This window comes from Monodelphis domestica, chromosome 1 (assembly GCF_027887165.1).
Source record: "Monodelphis domestica isolate mMonDom1 chromosome 1, mMonDom1.pri, whole genome shotgun sequence".
Classification (NCBI taxonomy): Eukaryota; Metazoa; Chordata; class Mammalia; order Didelphimorphia; family Didelphidae; genus Monodelphis; species Monodelphis domestica.
This window is the reverse complement of record NC_077227.1, coordinates 472,564,832-472,584,743: the sequence shown is the minus strand read 5'-3', so window position 1 is coordinate 472,584,743 and position 19,912 is coordinate 472,564,832. Positions and strand designations below refer to the sequence as shown.

Sequence of the window (19,912 nt, the reverse complement as noted above, 5' to 3'; positions counted from 1 at the left end):
GGCATTTTAGTTTGTGCAGGGTTCTTCTGAGGATCAAACTAGACCCTATCTGTGTGTAGAATTTTGCCAGCATCAAAAGCATATAATGTCAGAGATTAGAGTTATGCCTGATTAGTACTTACCCCATCTCTGAGGCCCGATTGGGGGATAGGGAAGGGCAGAACAAGAGCTTCTGCTCAGAGGTCAATAGTATATGAGATAAAGTTTGGATTTATGATTTCATTGGCATAGAAACTGCCTGGTTAGGAAACTCCTTCTCTTAACATAGGTTACCGCCTTCTCTGTAGCTTAAAAGTTGGAGGCTAGGGAGCAGCTGGGTGGCTCAGTGGATTGAGAGCCAGGCCTAAAGACAGGAGGTCCTGGGTTCAAATCTGTCCTCAAATACTTCCTGAGTGACCCTGAGCAAGTCACTTAATTCCCACTGCCTAGCCCTTATGGCTCTTCTGCCTTGGAACCAATAAACAATATTGATTTTAAGCCAGGAAGTAAGGATTTATTTAAAAAAGAAAGGGTAGCAGCTTCCCTAGACCACAGAGAGATTAAGTGACTTGCTCAGAGCTAGCATGTGTCAAAGGCAAAACTTGCACCCAGGTCTCTCCAGCTAGTTTTGCACTGAGGCTGAGTGGAAAGAGCAGGCCCTCAGACAGGAAGGTCTGAATTCAAATCCCATCTCTAAAATATACTGGATATGGGAAGCGGGGCAGGTCATTGAATCTCTGTGTTCTAGGCAATTTTCTTTTAAGTTGATAGTGGTGCTGCCTGAATTGGTGAAGAGTCACTTCTCAGGGGGTCCCCTACATATCAATATATTCACAGGCCCATTGAGCCTTTCCATCTGACATTATTGAAGACACCCATCCCAGGATAGGCCATTTTTCTGGGATCACTCTAGGCTAGAAAAGGCCAAAATACTGAGCCCGGACACAGAAACTCAGCCAAGAGGTCCCTAAAAACTGCCCTGGTGCCTTGGACCCAGAGAAACCCTAAGGCCTGCTTTAGGCAAATTTAAACTTCCATCTTTTTGATTCCTAGAAAAATTCTCACAAGTGACTCCCACTCAAAGAGCTTTTCAAATAATTGCTTTATGAAAAACAAAAATGGTGCAATTTAGATCAAATATACATTTTCCACAAAACTAGACCTGATTTGGCAGAGACACTTTTCCAATCCAAGCCCAGAAGGCAGCCACACACTCCATTTGCTGCTCTCCCAAAGTTGCGGAGAAGCCAGGATTCCCTCTCAAATCCCTCGACTCAATTTCTCTGGCTTTGCCCTCCCTGCTCAGTAAAAGTGTTATTCGATGTAAACTCTAGGCTATGTGGCACAGGATACTCCAACTTTCTCTCCCCCAGATCACCCGTTTGCTCCCATTCTTCTTTTCTTCTCTGTAAACACTGATAAAGAGGAGGGACTTTGAACTCTGGATGAAGATCTCTGTGAAACCGGAGCAGCCCCAGAGAACCTCAGCCTGAAAGGCTGCCTGGCAACCCTAGATTCAGGGGACATTTGGTCTGAGGGCCTCCCTCCTCCTCCCCCAAGCTCCCGAGTTTTCACCTGGGTGATCTGATCAGGAAACCACTACAGATGCCTGGAAGCCCTAGCAAAGGTCTGGACTTTGTCCCTTCTGGGGCGCCAAATTAGCCATCTCTGCCATCAGATGGCATTCAGACTTAGGACAAGAGAAAGTCAATGCACTCTTGCAAGTTTATTCCCCTTGACTGGCTGACTACAGTTAGCTTGGGAAGAAGACCAAGCTGTCCACTGAATCCTGCCCCACCAAGGACCCACTGGCTAGGGGGAACTTTTCCTTGCTCCAGCTACTCTCCAAGGCCTCATATCTCTAACAACCAGGCCAGTGGTCTTTTGGGTCATGGAGAGAAGGAACCGGAATCTCTCAGTCCATCTCTCACTTCTCTCCTAAGCAGAGAGCATTCTGACCTCTTCGTGCTCTGGCCCTCATCGGTAAGAGTCCTAATCCCCAATAGAGCTTTCTCCACTACCCCCCTCCCAAGTGCCAATGTGCCAAGGAATTCAGGGGCCTGACTGTGCCACCTCTAATTTTAGGTCTCTGGGAGAGCTCAGGCATCACCAAAGGGGGTCTTGGCCTTTGTTGGCAGCACGGGCTGCCTGTCCATCTGGGGGGGGGGCTTTCATGGCTCTTCCGAGTGCCAGAACTTGAACTGTAAGAGATAGGAGGGTTCATGGAACAAGGAAGGAGAAGCGGGCATTTTCAAACCTGCTGTGCTGATGCGTTCCCATACCTGAGCTGGATACCAGTGGGCAGAGAAAGGATGATATGGGTATGATGTTAACTTCAGTGCCAATGAGTCAGTCCATACAGCCCCCCAAAAGAGTGGCCTCATTCTCCCCAAAAGCCACTCATCTGCCTGGGTAAGACCTCAGGCTCCACAGAGATGGCAATCTGGTCCTCCCAGGAAGGGTAACTCACAGCACAAGACTTCACTGTTCAGTGTGTAGGATAAAAGAAGGGATGTCTCAGGACCCAGTGTGTAAGGAGTCACAGAGGGGCAGAAACAACATCCATGGCTGTCAAGGGATGGAATGGTCGAAGGAAGATAATAAGAAGAGAAGAGAGCCTCCCGACAGGGTGACCCTGAGTGAAAGCCGAGGTGAAGCACCGCAGACATTTGGCAAGGGGAAGGGAAGGTTCCCTCTGTGCATCCTTTCTCACCCTGGGCAGAGGGGCAGGGGATGGTGCCTAGGGGCTACTGCTCAGGCTGTAGGGCTTGATCATTGGTCCTATTTTCATTCAGCTTGTCAGATATCCTGAAAAATGCCTCTTTCATGGCAGAATGGCAGGTCTTTATCAACTCTGGGATGTCTTCCACCGTCAAGCCTTCCGTCTTAACTGGATCCAGGACTTCTATTTTGATCTTCCCTGGAAACAAGAAGGGCAGAGAGGGATGTGTCTTGCTATTGCTCTGGACACTTGGGTTGAGCCAACCTAGAGTTATTTTGGTGCCTTGGGTCAGATCCTTTCTTAAAATACCACAAGGATGTGTACCCTGCCTGTTACCATTCCCCCCAACCTAACAGATCCTAGGGACTGGTTCTCATGGTCTAAGCATGACCCACAGCCCTTTATTGCTGCCATCGAAAGAGAAGAGATCCGAGAAAGCTTGTGGCTAGATTCTAGAGTGATTCATAAAAGAGAGGCTGTTAGAGGGAGAAGTCATTTAAGGTAATATTACACCTCTCTCTCCCCCTTGGTATATAAAACACATATACAGAGATAAAACACATTTGTGCAGATGCCCATAATGGAAAGGATATTTCAGAGTCCATCTGGGCACAGGCTATGCCAAGGCAATCCCCCCAAAGCTATTTCTGTAACTCCCACCAGAAATAGGATCTCACAACTAGCTGGGCTCAGACTCAAGTCTGGTTTCCTCCTGTTTTCTCTTCTATGGAAGCCTTGGCCAGCAAGAATGAGGAAGGTAGATATTCTACTTTTCTGTGCCAGCACAGTTCCCTAAACTGTGTACTTCCAGTGTGATGATCCCCTTCAGCTCCTGCCAGTGGCGTGGGCCCATAATCTTTGGATTCCTCTCTCTTCCTATCTCTCAAGCATGTCCAGAAAAGATGGCAGCTGTTCTGGGTATTGGTACAGCTACAGCTGCCCCTATGTACCAGAGCCCAGCAGGGCCAAACAGTACTTAGAGGATTCATATGCCAAGTAGAATCTTCTATAGCTGGAGACCTTTGAGACAAGGGCACGCATCGTAATCTCCATGTATGGCTCTGGCATTGCACTTTAGACCTTCCCTCAAGTGTTCTCTTGTCAACTGCCCAATAGAACCTCACCAAAAATCCTAGGAGGGAGAGAAGCTGGGCAGGACTTGCTGACTCCATTTGACAGATGAGGAAATTGAGGCTCAGAAAAGTTACTGCTAAGATAAATACTCAGTACAAAGACTTATAGGCTCTAGAGCTGGTATTTGAATCCTAGCATAGATGTAGACTAGGAAGAACCAAAATTTTAAAATAAAATAAAAAATTTTTTTAATTACATATAACCCAGTAGAATTGCTTGTCAACTCTGGGAGTGGGGAGGGAGACAACAAGAATCATGTAACCATGGGAAAAAAATGTAAAAAGAAAATAGATTAGGAAGAACCCCAGAAGGCAATTAGTCTAACTTCTTCATTTTACAGATGACTCAAGAAGGTTAAGGGATAATCTGAACCCAGGTTCTCTGTCTCTGAAGGCAGCTGCTTTCCCCACCACCCCAAGATACCTTGGCTTTTTCATTTTACATTCTTCTTGAGGAGGAGTATTCCCTCAAAATCAGACCCTTAGATAATGACAGTGCTTTAACCAGCACAGAGGTACCCCCACCTCAAGCTCCTTACTCTATACCACACTGGAGTGAAGACTCATTGGTCAAGTAAAGTACAGCGCACAGACCGATCAGACAGTCGAAGACAGCTGAAAAAGGCAGACACCTCTTTCCTTTGGATTAGAGGAGTGAGGCCCACCCTCTTTGGCCTGATCTCCCAGGCGCACTGTGTACTTAAAGGTGTTAAGCCATCCCTGGACTAATAATCTGGGGCCATGGAATGCCCAGGGGTCCAGAATCACTGGAGGCCTCCTCTATTTCTAGGGTCTTCCTTGGTATTCCACCTGAGGAAAGGTATCCACCCCTTTAACATCAGGCCTATACCAATCTCACTGGTTCCAATCCTGGACAAATAAAGTTTTCAGTAACAAGGGATGGAAGGCAGAAGGGCATGGGGTCAAGGCCTAGTCTGTGCAAGTCTTCTTCCCTTCAGTTTCCTCATCTGTCAAATGGGGGACAGTTGGCCCTACTACTACCCTTCCCAAGGATGTTTTCAGCAGATGAGTATAAAAAGTGCTCTGTAGAGTATCAGATATGGGCTGAATACAATTGTCTAAAGAACCAAAAGTCCCGTTCCTTCTATTTCTTCATTGGGGACCAAAGGATTCTTATATAAAATGCTTGGGGTAGCTGGGTGTCTCAGTGGGTTGAGAGCCAGGCCTAGAGCCAAGGGGTCCTGGGTTCATTTGGTCTCAGACACTTCCTAGTTGGGTGACCCTGGGCAAGTCACTTGACCCTCATTACCTAGTCCTTATTGCTCTTCTGCCAATACTGTCATAGTATTGATTCCAAGATGGAAGGTGAGGGTTTTTTAAAAAATAAAATACTTTCAAGTGATCCAAGTTAATTCTTTCTTCTCTACTGAACCTAGCTCATGCCCTGGCTATTTGTAGCTTCTGAGTATAATCAAGGAGTCGGTATATACTGTACAAGAGTCAGGATTCCAAGCCCAAGAATGCCAGAGTGGTCAGGTTCCTAGCTACTGTCCATGTTGAGTCAGCACTGTGCCACTGAATATTGGGTCCCTAGGGGAAGGTGAGTCTGACACTTTGTTTAGCCTCCAAGTTGTAGAGAAAGACCTCTGAGCCAAGCTTCAAGGGCCCAGGAAGGACAACTAAGGAGAAGCATAATCCCATGGGAAGAATACTAGTCTAGGAGTTTAAGCTTCTAATCCTACCTCTGCCACAAATCAAGCTGTGTGACCTTGAACAAGCCAAGTTCCTTCCCTTCTTGGGCCTTCGTTTCCTCAACTGTAAAGTGGGGGAAGGAGGGAATTAGGTGGCTTATTTCACCATCACCAACCCTAGGCATGCCCTAAGAGATGGGGAGAGAATTTGAGTTGCACTCCAGTCAATTGTACCAGCAAAGATTCAAGCTGTCCTGGGTCTGTGGGCCTTCCTGGGCGAAGCATGAGAGCACTGAGTATAGGGGCTCAAAAACAAAGCCAACCTTACTGAATCTGACTGAAGCTCAGATCCTAAGAGCATCCTTCATAACAGCTCAGAAAGGAGAAACTGATTAAGAAAAGGAGTTAAGACAGAGAAACCACATTCACATATATAGCAGTCAAGGAGTCACATGAAGTACCTGATGTGAAGATTTTCTTCTCTGGTTGGTAAAAGGAAGTGAATGACGAATATACCACAGGAATGATTGGCACCTAGGAGTGAGGCAAACAAGCCAACAATGAAAACATACTGGATTGAGACAAGAGGTGGAGGCTCTCACAGTGGGACAGACTACAAGCCTCCTTCCCTTTGGCCTCAGGCATCCCTCTTAGGGATACTCCCTTGGCACTAGGCCCAGGGGAACTACTCATTTATAAAAAGGTTCAAACTACTCCCTTCCCCCAAGGATAAGCCTGAGAGAAAAAGTCTAGCCCAGTCACTCAGTCTTTATTTGCTGCCCAATAAAACTAAAATACTACCATCCTACCCCTTTCCCATATGCGTTTTTCCTTGGCATCTGTGGAGCAAAGCCAATGAAAGCCACTGAGGTGGTAAATAAGATCATGTGCTACCTATGCCATTTCTAGACCTTTTTTAAGGACTATTTGCTTGAACGGTCCTAGCCCCTCCAGAAACAATATCCTTCTTTCCATCAAAAAGATTTCTCCACCTTCAGGAACCCCATGGCCAATGGGCATTAGCTGAAGAAGCTTTAAAAACAAAGTTAATAATGGAGTTCACTATCTTATGACCTTTCCACAAGAGCCAAGAGATAGACACCAATCCAGAAGCCCTCTGCTGCTGAGACATCAGTCTGAACAGTCAAATCTGGTCCAATTTTCATCGAAGGTTCAGTCCTTTTCTGACTCATCTCTAGCCTGATCTCCAGCCTCCTTTGGGAAGTGGGATGGCATCCTCTACCTAAATGATGATTTTCTTACCCTGTTCATACTCTTCACGTCCCAGTGATTCTGAACCTCTGTAGGTCATCACCCAAATTCCCTTTCCTCAAACCAACCACCAACCAATTCCTCATTCCAAACCCCCTCAAACCTCCCACCCCAAAGTTTCAATGAAACGCCACCCAGCCCTTTCACTTCATCCTCTGGCATGCCTTTTTCATGGGCAACAAATTTCCCTTCATCCTAAATCTTTTCTTCCTTTATTTCTTCTAACTACTAGTTATTACTGAAACCTGGCTCCCCACTAATGACAGAGCTTCTCTGGTAGCCCCTTTAAGTGCCAGTTTATTTCTGGTTGCATCTTCACTCATTACCCTTAGCTCACTGGTCAAGGCAGGAGGGTTGGGATATTCTTTGCTCCTCACTCCCAGTTCTAGGTTCTCCCCTTATCTATCCCTCAATCACTTCTCCTTCTCTGAGGTTCATGTTATTCATAACTAGCTCCCAATCAAAATCCTAGTAGCTGTTGTCTAAAGATCTCTAAGTCACTCCCCCTTTGCTTCCTCAATGAGTTCAAGTACATGGATCGAAATTTTTCTCTGTTCTCCAGCTCCTGCTCTTATACTAGAGGAACTTAAACACACATATAGCTCCCCCTCAAACTCTCTAATCATTAAGTTCCTCAGCCTACTCACGTCCATGAACTATAACCTCAGTCCACCTTAGTCACACACACCAAAGAGTTACTCCTCTGAACCCGTCACCCATGAATATACTACCTCCACAATCAAGAACCCTCAAATCCCCTTATCTTACAAACATTTCCTTTTACTCAGATGCCTTCCACCATTATCCCTTCCTTCACCCATTTCACAGGAGGGGACCATATTCCTTTCAAGGCTAACCCCTCTTATTTGCTTAAATGATCCCACTTTTTCCCAGTGTCCTCTGATTGCCCCATCTTGCACCTCTACTCTAATACTAGTTTTCAATCTTTCCCTATGTACAGGCTCATTCACTATCACCTATACAAATACCCATGTCTCCCCCATCCACAAAAATATCCTCACTAGACCCTTCTACTCCTGCTAACGACTGCCTTACATTGCTTCTTCCCTTTGTGGCTAAACTTCTAGAAAAGGCCATCTACAATAGGTGCCTCCAGTTCCACTCCCCTGGATCTCTTCTTAGCACCTTACAATATGGCTTCCAACCTTATCATTCTTTTGGAATTGCTCTCTCCAAAGTTACCACTGATCTTTTAGTTGCCAAATCCAGTGGCCTTTTCTCAATCCTCATTCTCCTTGAATTCTCTGTAGCCTTTGACACAGCTGATCACTCTTTCCTCCTTAATATTCTCTTTAGCTTTTAATCATTCTCTCTTGGTTCTCCTCCTACCTGACTGCTCCTTCTCAGTTTTCTTTGCTGGATTCATCTCCAGATCATGCCCTTTAACCATAGGCATCTCTCAGGTCTCTCTACGAGGCCCTCTTCTCTTTTCCTTCTATATGATTTCCCTTGGCGGTCTCATCAGTTCCCACCAACACCCATGGACTTAATGACCATGTCCATGCTGATGATTCTACTTAGGTCACCCCAAACTCTCTACTAACCTCCAAACTTGCATTTCCAACTGCCTTTTTCAGACATCTCAAACTAGAGGTCCAGTAGACATCTTATACTCAATATATCCAAAATGGAATTCATTATCTTTCCTCCTATATCCTCCTTGCCTCCTACCTTCCCAGATTCTGTAGAGGGCAAAAACATCCTCCCAATTCCCCAGGCTCAAAACCTGGATTCCTCCCTCTCTCTCACTCCCCACATCCAATCTCTTGCTAATGTCTGTCAATTTCAACTTTGCAATATCTCTTAACTATGCCCCTCCCTCTCTTCTATACTGCCACCACAGAGATGCAATCATCAGCTTACACTTAAGACTACTGCATAGCCTTTGTGCCTCAAGTCTCTCCCCAACTCCAGTCCACTGTCTGCTTGACGAATAAATGCATATCCAACCATGTCACTCCCCTAACTCAATAAACTGCCATGGCTCCCTATTGCCTTTGGGATCAAATATAAAAATCCTCTACTTGACATTCAAGCCCTTCATAACCTAGTTTCCTCCTTCCTTTCCCATTTTCTTACACCTTACCTCTCTCGCCACGTGCCCTTGGATCCAGTGACACTAACCTGCTTGCTATTCTATGACATTCCATCTCTTATCTGGTTCTTCTCCCATTCCTGGAATTTCCCTCCCTCTTCAGTTCTGCTTCATGGCTTCCTTTAAGTTTCAGCTAAAAATCTTGCCTTCTTCAGAAAGTTTTTCTGAATTCCTCCTAATTCTAGTGCCTTCCTTCTGTTAATTCTTTCCTATTTAGTCTCTGTATAGGTTGTTTGTATTTGTGTGTTTGTTAGACTGGGAGCTCCTAGAAGGCAGGAGACTATCTCTGCTTCTTTTATATTTCTTTTTTTTTGCTTCTTTTATATTTCTAACATTTAGCATAGGTGCCTGGCACATAATTTTTATTGATTGTCTCTCCTACTTCTAGAGGAATTATTATTGAGTGATCTTGAGGATCTAGAGGAAGATATATTGAGTGATATTGAGAAAAGATTCATTGACTGGCCAGGTATAAAGTTTGAGATTTTGAAGACTGTGGGGAGAAGGAAAAGTCGGCTTTTTTTATTCATCAGTTATTTAGTGTGTGCTGTGTCCCAGGCACTAAAGATAAACAGACAAAAATAATACTGTGTTCTCGATTGCCACAACTGCCTCTTCCTTCTCTCTCACCCCAAATCCTACCCTCCCCAAAAGATGGTCTTTAAAAAAGCCTTCTCCCAACTTGTCCCCAAATGCGTCACCTGGGCCTGGACAGCCACATAAAAGGCACCCTTCTTGAATGGCAACATGTCATAACTTCCATTTCGTGTGCCCTCAGGATAAATCCACACTTTTAGCTGTCAGAAGAGGGAAAAAAAGAGAGAAAAAAGTTTATCTCTGCTATTAACCTTTTGAAGATCCCAGAATTCTAGAATCTTAGCTTTGTGAAGAGACCCCAAAGACTCTCTTGTCCTCACTCCCACCTTCTGTAGGAATCCCTTCCAAAGCATCTGAGGTAAGGGGTCAGTCAGTCCTTGCTCGAGCACATCAGAAAAAATGAGCCTCAGATACTAACCCCTCTGTAATTTTATTAAAGTCACATACCTAGTTAGTACAGAGATAGATCCAGAACCTAGTGCCCTCAGGTTCTAGAAATAGCAATGTCCAATTTCTACCATGTCCCACCTCCCCTTCAGTAAGGTCCCCTTTGACACCAAGTCAGACTCACATTCTCCTTAACCAAGATGTCACCCACTTCCCCCATCACTGACATGGCTGTGCTTGTCTGCTTTCTATTGATGAAGATGACACCTCCAAGGTACATGATTAGGCCCACAGGGCCTGCGAAAACCAGCTCTCGCTTGGCAATCTGGATGCAGTTTTTTGGGAGGATCTCCATCATACCTAAAGCCAGGGCAGAGTCACAGAGAGAAAAGGAAAGGAACAATCCATTCTAGAAACTCCCAGATACAGTAAACTCAGAGACTGAAATAATTTTGTTCTGGGCAGAGGGAACAAAATGAATAAACAAGGACATGGAGATGACAGTGCTTTCACACCAGGGAAAGTCTTAGAAATACTGAACAATTCAGATGGGCTATAGTACAGATTTTATGGAGAGTAAAAAAGCCATGAAAGGAAGCATGAAGGTTAACTATGGCCAAATTGTAGGAGGGACTTAAATGTCAAACTAATGTGTTCAGGGGGTTAAAAAAAATCTCAAGACAATAAAAAGGCCTTTAGAAATTTTTTTTAATTAAAAAAAAAAACCTTATCTTCTTAGAATCAATAATATGTATTGGTTCTAAGGCAGAAGAGTGATCAGGGCTAGGCAATGGGGGTCGAGTGACTTGTCCAGAGTCACACAGTTAGGAAGTGTCTGATGCCACATTTGAACCTAGGACCTTCCATCTTTAGGCCTGGCTCTCCCACCACTGAGCCACCCAGCTGCCCCCCCAAAAGACCTTTTTTTAAAGAAGAATTTTTTAGGTGGTGAGAGGTCATAGGTTCAAATGTGACTTCCAACACTTCTTAGCTATGTGACCCCGGGCAAGTCACATAATGCCAATTGCCTAGCCCTTACCAACCTTCTGCCTTGCAAATGATACTTGGTATGGATTCTAAGACAGAAGATAAAGGTTAAAAAAAAAGAATTAAAAAAAGTAATTACTAACGATATTAACAAATCCAATCAAATACATAAAATGTGATGGAATCCCAAATAAAATCACTTATGAACTACATTTTTGTGAAATGAAATATAATTTAATAACTTTATTTGCTTCCCATCTCTTTTCATGGTCTAGGAGCAGCTTTGATCTGAGGCCAGAGTTGCCAATAAAAAACTTGTATACAAAGACGCAAGCAAACTAACCCATAGATCCTGACCCCTTCCAATGAGCAACCTTCTTTGTCCCATCCAGATCCAGGTTCCTTTTTCCACTTAAAATAACTGCTTCCCTTAGCAACCCACCTCTCATTTAAGCTAAGTAGTTTGTGAAATGTGGGCAGGGAGGATTTGCTAAAAAGCCGTTTGTAAGCACTGTTCTTCTAAGTTTTCCTACCCTTAACCCAAAATCCAGGAGGGCCCAGCTTACCTATCATATCCAAGATGCTCTGGTGGTTAGAGATGATGACACATGGCTTGTCATCATGCAGCTTCTCCACACCGTGTGCCTCCAACCGAAGGCCATAAAAGTACTTAAAAACTCGGACAAATTTCTTGACGATTCTATAGGAGAGAGGACAGTTACTGTAAGTTCCTCCACTCCCCAGAGACAGTTCAGTGGAGAGAGTATGAGAACCTGGAGACAGGAAGATTCAAGTTCAAATCCATCCTCAGACACTTACTAGCTGTGTGACTATGGACAAGTTATTTAACCTGTTCCCCTCTGTTTCCTCATTTGTAAAGGGAGACAATAATAGTATATCTATTTCCCAGGATCAAATTAGATAATAATTATAAAGCCCTTGGCCCAGTGTCTAGAACAGGAAATGCTATATAAATGCTGGTTGTTATTCAGTCAAGTCCTTGAACCTCTGTCTGCTTCCATTTCTTCAACTATAAAAAGGGGATTAATATAGCAACTACCTTAGAGTTTTGAGGTCAACTATTAGTGATATGTCTGGTAAATATTGGGCACTTAATAAATGCTTATTTTCTTCCTTCTTTCCCTTCCTGCTTTAGGAGAGGCCAAAGCAACAGACCAGTTTGGGTAATTGGGCTAAGGCAAAAACAAAGAAAAATAAATAAACACAAGTTAGAGGACAGAAAGGAGAGACACACAAATTATACTGGTACTGAGATTCAATGTACTGGAAAGAACCATGGACTAGAAATCAGGAAGGTTATATTCTAATCTTTGTTCTGCCACAGACTTCACTATGTGACCCCAAAGTTCATTCACTTTTCTGGGCACAGTTTTTTCAACTGGAAAATGGGCATGGTAATACCTATCTTGGAGGGGTGGAGGGGTGGGATAGGGAGGTGGGAGAAGAGATTTTATTTTCCTTGTTCTGGCTCCAAGACCTGTGCTGACTTCTCCATAGGGTGACAGTTTGATCAAAGGGAAGTTTGAAGGTCTTTTGGAGCCAGTAATTGTGCAAGCACACATTTTAGGTATTCATTTTAGGAAGCAGCATGAATCCCTTAACTATCTCAATATCACTGAGCAGTTTTATCAGAGCTAGAGGGAAGAGAGAAAATTCAGAGGAATAGTGGTCATGGGTGAGATTCCTCTAGACCCACGTTGGGAGTCTATGGCATGGGGGGGCTGCCCCCTCCATGTGCCTGAGGGTGTTTCTCACATTCCCCCACCCCTCTGCCTAGCAGCCAATGGAAGTGCTTCCTCCCTCCCTTGTCTAGGGTAAAGGGGTGGCTCACACGCGTGTGAGGAATGCCATTTGGGCATTCAGTCCCCTAAAGGTTCACCATCACTGGTCTAGGCAGTTCTGGGACAGATTCAAATAACTGAGTGTGGTGATGAGACAATGATCAGTGGAAAGAGCCCTAGCTTTGGAGAAAGAGGCCCTGGGTACAAATTCTGGCTTTGCCACTTCTACCTTTCTGACCTTTGGCAACTCAATTTATTTCTCATGGACTGCATTTCTGCATCTGCAAATTGAGAAGGTTGGACTTAGATGATTTCTAAGGTTTCTTGAGCAGCTAGCCCTAAATGGGATAATGAAGAATTGAGGCAGTGTAGAGATTTTGTCTTTGGGAGAAAAGAAACTTAAACTGATAGAAAGGAGGCTAAGAATATGTGTAGCCTAACATTCAATTATCCCTGTCACAAGACCAGATTTCAAATCCTATGTCAAGCATTTATTAGCTATGTGACCTTAGGCAAGTCATCCGACCTTTTATCTACCTCAAATTTCTCAATGATAAAATGGGGATAATAAAAGCAACTGTCTTATAGACTTGAGTTTCTCTTTCAGGCAGTAAGTAACATCTCAAGTCAGTAATCACTGAAATTCAGTGAGGAAAAAGAGTGAATGAAATCTTGTTACTCAACATTTTTTTTAAACCCTTACCTTCCATCTTAGAATCAATATTTAACTTCCCTGTGCCTCACTTTCCTTATCTATCAAAAAAAAGGGGGGCAATGCTAGCATCTATGTCACAGAGTTCTATATAGTAAGGATCAAATGAGAAGGTATAAAGCTCTTTGCAAATATATTAAAGCACTATATAAATACTAGCTATTTGTGGAAGCGGTTCTGGATTGGATAAGGGTTACATGGGCTCAGAAGCCCCTCCCTAACTTTGACATTCTGTGATAACATCTCTATTGGGGCATGATGAGACAACTGGATTCTAGGTAGGGTCCAGAAGGAAAAGAGAACTGTGGTCCCTTTCCAACTGAGCCTACCCTTTCCAACTGAGCCTATAGTCTTATTTCTGCCACAGCCCTGGAGGCAGCTAGAATAATCATGTCAAGCTCAAGGGCTATTATCCAATGGGAGCAGGGAGGGCTATCCTGGTAGGAATGGTCCTTGTGTCCATTTTAAAAATAGGGTTTCAGAGTTCAGATAGGTGATGGTTCTCCTGGATCATCAGGACTTCAGGGGCTTTGGAAAGAAGTCATGCTATTTTTTACATGTAGTAGGCCTTTTAGAGGAAAGGCACTATAGTCTGGTCTTAAAACGGAAGGGCAGAGATTCAGAGATGAGAAAAGCATGACTTTCCAAAGGAGTCTCGAGAAACAAGGAGCTCCTTGGAGTTGTTCCATTTTTTCAGTCAGGTCTGACTCTTCTTGACCCCTTTTGGGGTTTTCTGGGCAAAGATATCGGAGGGGTTTGCCATTTCCTTCTCCAGCTCTTTTTATAGATGAGGAAACTGAGGCAAACAGAGTGAAGTGACTTGCCCAGAGTTATACAGCTAATAAGTGTCTGAAGCCAGATTTAAACTCAAAGTTGAGTCTTCCTGACTTTAGGCCCAGGACTATCCACTGAGCCATCTAGCTTCCACCTTATGGTCTTCTCAGGTTTCAAATGTATAGAACGAAACCCACGTGCAACTTGTCCCACTCATATGAAACTGGTCACATAACTAACAGAGGCCTGGTAGCAAGACCTTCAGCTACACTATATAATTCCTCCCACAGCAGGGAAGTTTATTGTTCCTGATCTAATTTTGCTGGTCAATTTTTGGTCAATTTAATTTGAATAATTGGACATTGGCCTGAAATATAATTTTTAAATTTCTGTCTCTCTCTTTTCTTCCTCAAAAGGTTCAGTGACTGGCTCACAGTCTCTCTTTGTCCTAACTCCAGCCCTAATATTTAGGGGATGGACTTCAACATACCCATTTCTCTAATCTACCTTGGCTCTTTCATACAAAGACAGTCATGCCCTTGACATTACTACCACCCAGAAGGGCTCCACTCCTATATTCACGAAATACACAATTATTTTATCTGGTCATAATCTTTTATTGCTACATCTTTCTTTCTGCATTATTCCCTTTAGCCTATTTTTCATCGTCACCATAAAGACCAATTCCTCAGCCACTGAGTTCCTTCCTAAGGGACCATCCTTGCACTAGTGACACTCTTTTCTTTATCTCATTATCAACTTTATTATTTCTCAACACTGTTGATTTGTGCCTTAAAAAACCCCAACTTTTGAACACTCAATCTGCTGCCTTTGATCCCATTCACATACTGCTGAATAGAGCCCATGAAATCTTGCTATTAAGTCAGTCAACTGCAAGTTTACATAATCTCTACTAGGCCTAATTTCAGCAAGTTAATCTTTTCAACACATTTCTAATCAGTTCACTCTCCTACTCACCATATTTGCTAGTCTGAACTCGTCACCCCTCCTCAAGTGTCCCAATATCATTTCCTTCCACCTTCTCAGCTGAAGGCTTTGCTTCATAATTCAGGAAAAATGATGGAGGCCATTTGATATGTGCTTCTCCCTATTCACCCCTTCCTCATCTCACATCAGTCATATACACCCATTATATCTTTCACCCTTGTCTCACCTATAGAGGCAACCCTTCTAGCCATGAAAAACCCTTCTCTGTACCTTTGAGGCTATCCCTGTCTGTCTTCTTCATCATCCCAATTAATCTCCAACCTCTTCCTATCCACTGTCTCCAAAAATGCCCATGTCTTCTCCATCCTTAATAACCCTCATTTAATTCAGCTACCCTGCAAGTCACTGGTCGATATCTCTCCTTCCTTTTATGGATAAACACCTGGAGAAAGTCTTCTATGCTTGATTCACAGACTGGTTTTTGCTTTCTCCTCTTTCTTTCCTCTCATTCTATTCTAAACCTTTTGCAAGTCTGGCTTCTGATCTCATCATTCAACTGAAACTGCTCTATTCAAAATAATGGGAAGATCTCTTAATTGCCAAATCCAATCCTCCTCCTTGACCCCTCTTGTAGTCTTTGATACTGTTGATCATCTTCTCTTTGACACTTTCTCCAGTGTAAGTTTTGATGACACTAATCTTTTGATTCTCCTCTTACTTTTCTGACCACTCTTTCCCCCACAAATTGTGGGTTTCTCATTCCTAGGTCCTCTTCTCTTCCCCTTCTACTATCTTAGTGATTTCATCAGTTCTCAAGGGTTCAAAGATCTTGTTTATGTTGAGATCTATTTATTTTTAGGTCCAACCTCTTTCCTGACCTCTAATCTCAACTGCCACCAACAGCATTTTATATCTTGAACTGGAAATGTTATAATCATCTCAACTCAACAGGTCCAAAACAGAACTCATTATCTGACTTGATGAATTCCAGTGGCTATGATCTCCAGGATCAAAAGAAAGACTTTTTTTGACTTTTTTTCTCTTCACATTTAAACCCCTCCACCAACCGGGCCACTTTCTACCTTTCTACCTTTCTGGTTATCTTAAATTTTACCCTGCTTCATGTACTTTGCCATCTAGAGAATCTGGCCATTCCTCAATCCCATCTCTTGACCCCAGACCTTTCAACTGGATTTCTCCCATGCCAAGAAAGTTCTCCTTCTTCCCCTTCATATCCCACCTCCTGCTGGAGATTTTTTTTTTATCATTCTTTTCCCCCCATTCAATTAGTGTCTTTCCTATGAGATGATCTGCTTCTACAGTGATATATCTTGTATGTTATGTCCCTTTTTAGAATGTGAGCTCTTTGAAAGTAGGGTCTGTGTTTTTACCCTTTTTTACTTTTTTTTGTGCCCCTCATGCTTAGTAGAGTGCTTGGAACATAGTAAAAACTTAGTAAATTCTCTCTCCCTGCCCCTTGGCATCCAGACCAATGACACTTATCCAACCCCCCCCCCCAACCAAAAAAAAAAAAGTCACCAAAAAACCTTCAATTTGGCTCACTTTCTAGATGACTATCTTCCCTCCAGGGAGGCAGCCTAACAGCATCTTCTTGTACCATGATTCCTAGAAAGGTAATCTATTTCTAAATAAATTACTAAAGTTAATAATTTCTATGAGCAGAGCTGATAATCCTCTAGTTTCTAACTTTTCTAATTCCCTTTAACTTAGATATATAAGTCAACCAATAGTGAGCAGTACTGTGTCTCATCATAGATTTGGAGGTAGAAGGGCCATTGGAGGCCATGTAGTCCAAATCTATTATTTTACAGATGAGAAAACTGAGGCCCAAAGAGGTTGCCCAAAATAAATAATAGAATCTGCTTCTGAACCCAGGTTCTTTCATTCTAAATCCAGTGATCTCTTCCACTGTACATGTTCTAAGCCCCATCCCATCACCACCTCTGATGTAGTGACCACTATCTAAATATCCTGAAACACTATACACAAGGCCTACAGACCTAAAGCTGGAAGGGGCCTCAGATGGTCTGCTCAATGACAAATGAGGAAACTGAGAAACAAGGAGGTTAGGTGCCATGCTGTTTCTTTGTTCCCCTGGCTTCCTTCAAGACTCAGCTCTTCTCCCTCCTTCCACAGGCCTTTCCAGGTCTATCCACCCCAGATGCTCATGCTTGTAAATTATCTGTCTATATCTTAGATGTGCCTAGAATTTACATGGTATCTCTTCAATGATACAATATGCTTCTTGAATGCAGGGACTGTTGATTTGTTAGTTTTTGCCTTTTTTTTTGTCTCCTCAGAGCTCAGCATAGCGTCTGGCACATAGTAAGTAATTAATAAATATCTGCTGACTATTCCAGCTTCATCTTTTTTAGCTAAAGCCTTTGAGTGAACTCTAGAAACAACAGAATAGATTTAAATGGGATTAGGGAGGGAAAGAAGAAAAGAGTAAGCTCTGATTTGGAAAGGTATGTGTAGAATAGAGGGAAAGACATAAAAATAAGGGGTCAGGAGGGAAAAAAATTTGTTTCCTCATCAAGTTGTGCAGGTTGGCTCTGTCTAGACACCTCAGTTCCCTGAGGGAGGTGGGGTGTATGCATGTTTTTTTTATCCTACTTCCTGTCCTAGTAACAACTCTAAGATAAAAGGGCCAGGGGTAGGCAAGTGGCTTGACCAGGGTCACATGACTAGGAAATTTCTGAGATCAAATCTGAACCCAGGACCTCCCATCTCCAGGCCTGATACTTTTTCTACTGAGCCATCTAGCTACCCCTGAAACTGTGTTCTTAAGAACAGAGAAGACCTAAGTCAAATCTAGAATAAACAAGCAAAGAGGCCTCTTCTTTGGAAGATGTATGAGATTCCTATTTGGATATCAGCCTAGAAGATAACTCTTGGTTTCCTGCTTGGATAGAGCCCTTTGCTTAAACAAGGGCAGAGATCCTGTCTTGCAAAAGTGTATTACTGGTCAGAAGGGGGAAAGGGCTAATGGGACTGGAGGAAAGGAGAAAATATGAAGTTAGTCCTGTTCAGTTCCAGAAATTAAGTTTAGGAACGTCAGCCTGCAGCAGAACTGAGTAAGACTAATAGCTAAAGCCTTTAAGTGAACTCTAGAACAACAGAATAAAGATTTAAATGGGATTAGGGAGAGAAGGAGGAAGGGAGGGAGGGAGGGAAGAAAAAGAGTAAGCTTTGATTTGGAAGGGTATGTGTGAAATATCAGTCTCATTACATTCGACCTTCCTTAACAGGACTAGAAGTTCCATGAAGGAAAGGTCTCCATTGTAACCCCAAATTTTTTATCATGATGGGAGTAAAAGTAATTACTGGAGAAATTTGTCATTTATCTTGGCCAATCACTCTGTCATAATAGCTGGCCTGCCAGTATGGATTAATCCTAAAAGTATGCCTTCCCAGTACCCTCTGGGACTCATCTAATTTGGGTTAGAATACAGCTAAATAGCTAAGGAGCCCCTTAGGGCTGGTTTGGAAGGCACTTCAATATCATGCTAGTCTACTTCACAGAAGTCTCTCTCCAGGAAGGTTGAGCAGGGAGGATAAAGGTGGAGCAAGGGGGACTAGGGGAGAGAAAAGATTTCCTTCCTTCTAATTTGGGAGACCAGACCAAGAAGGAAGGATGTATGGGGCAAGAGGTATTTCGAGAAGAAAGCAAGCTTGCCCCACTGAACAGAGCTCAAACCTCTTCATGATTCCCTTTTTGAGACAACTAAGAAAGAATCAAGCCTACCAAGGAGTTATTCACTCCTCAGGTTTGGCAATTATAAGGTTTAAAAGCTTCTTCTGGGCAATATCTGGGAAGAGTTTAGGATGTGAACAATGAACTTGGGTTCAAATCTCAACTGCTACTGACTGTGAGGGTAAATCACAACCTCTCTGATGGTTACCCAGATGCCAGAGAAAAGGATCAGAGGCAAATTCAAATTCCCCTGAGAGAAGACACTTTGGAACAAATATTCAAAGGCAAAGAAAAGAGAAAGGAGGGAGAAGGGGTAAATTCCCCAAGACAATTGGCCTAGGCCACTCAATTAGTAGGAGCTGGAGCCTATAATGGAATCCTTCAAGATATGTAATTCAAGGGCTTCAATGTATACAGCCTCACCACTCCTACCCTCCTTGCTGCCCTCAGGCTGCAAAGCCTCAAGCTCTGACCTCAGCTGACTTCAACTTCTCCTCCCCTTCTTGGGAGACTAGCTTATCATAAAATTCCTCCAGCCTTTCCTTTCTATGACAATAAGTGACAACCCAAGGACTTTTGAATGAGACTGTCTGACCTAGTTCCCCAAGGCAGCCCCTCACCTGAAAACTTCAGATTAGGGTAACCAAGGAAGGTTCTACCTTAAGGAGAAAAGGAGGTAGCAAATTAGAAGCCCTGAAAATCCTACCATTAAAGAAATTTATTAACCCTCAATTTCCACCAATTTAGCAGATCTACCAAAGGAAACTGCCTAGCACAGAGCATGACCAAGGGGATAACAAGATGAAATTTTTCAAAAGGAGGGAAGAAATGTGAAAGAAAGAATTCAGAAAAAAAAAATTATGAAGAGAGTGGGGAAGAGAGGAAAAGGAAGGAAGGAAAGGAGGATTCAGAAAGGACACTGAGTAATGGGTACTTGGGGGGCATCCTCTAAGACTGGGGGAGGTATATAAAGACTCCAGAAACCTAGGGTGGGGAAGGATGCACCTTGGAGTCAGTGGAGGTAGAAAACATACATTTTTGCCTAGGATCCACAGTAGGGGTGGGGTGGGGGAATGCCCCAAGGCAGGTTATAAAAATTAACCAGCCATTCTC

General features: G+C 43.3%; 1 protein-coding gene across 2 annotated transcripts in view; it reads right to left on the bottom strand.

Moving 5' to 3' along the window:
• Window positions 1-19,912, bottom strand: part of AGPAT2 (1-acylglycerol-3-phosphate O-acyltransferase 2) — a 35,879-nt gene that overhangs the window by 11,243 nt on the left and 4,724 nt on the right. Inside the window, exons 2-6 of one of the 2 annotated variants that reach the window (XM_001372609.4) lie at window positions 11,412-11,545; window positions 10,043-10,218; window positions 9,576-9,671; window positions 5,948-6,020; window positions 1,067-2,899 (exon numbers count right to left, since the gene is read on the bottom strand). In XM_001372609.4, the coding sequence (XP_001372646.3) occupies window positions 2,727-2,899; window positions 5,948-6,020; window positions 9,576-9,671; window positions 10,043-10,218; window positions 11,412-11,545 (652 nt within the window). In that variant the 3' untranslated portion in view covers window positions 1,067-2,726. Of the gene's footprint in view, window positions 1-1,066; window positions 2,900-5,947; window positions 6,021-9,575; window positions 9,672-10,042; window positions 10,219-11,411; window positions 11,546-19,912 lie in introns of those variants that run through there. The other variant, XM_056812684.1, reaches the window with a different exon arrangement.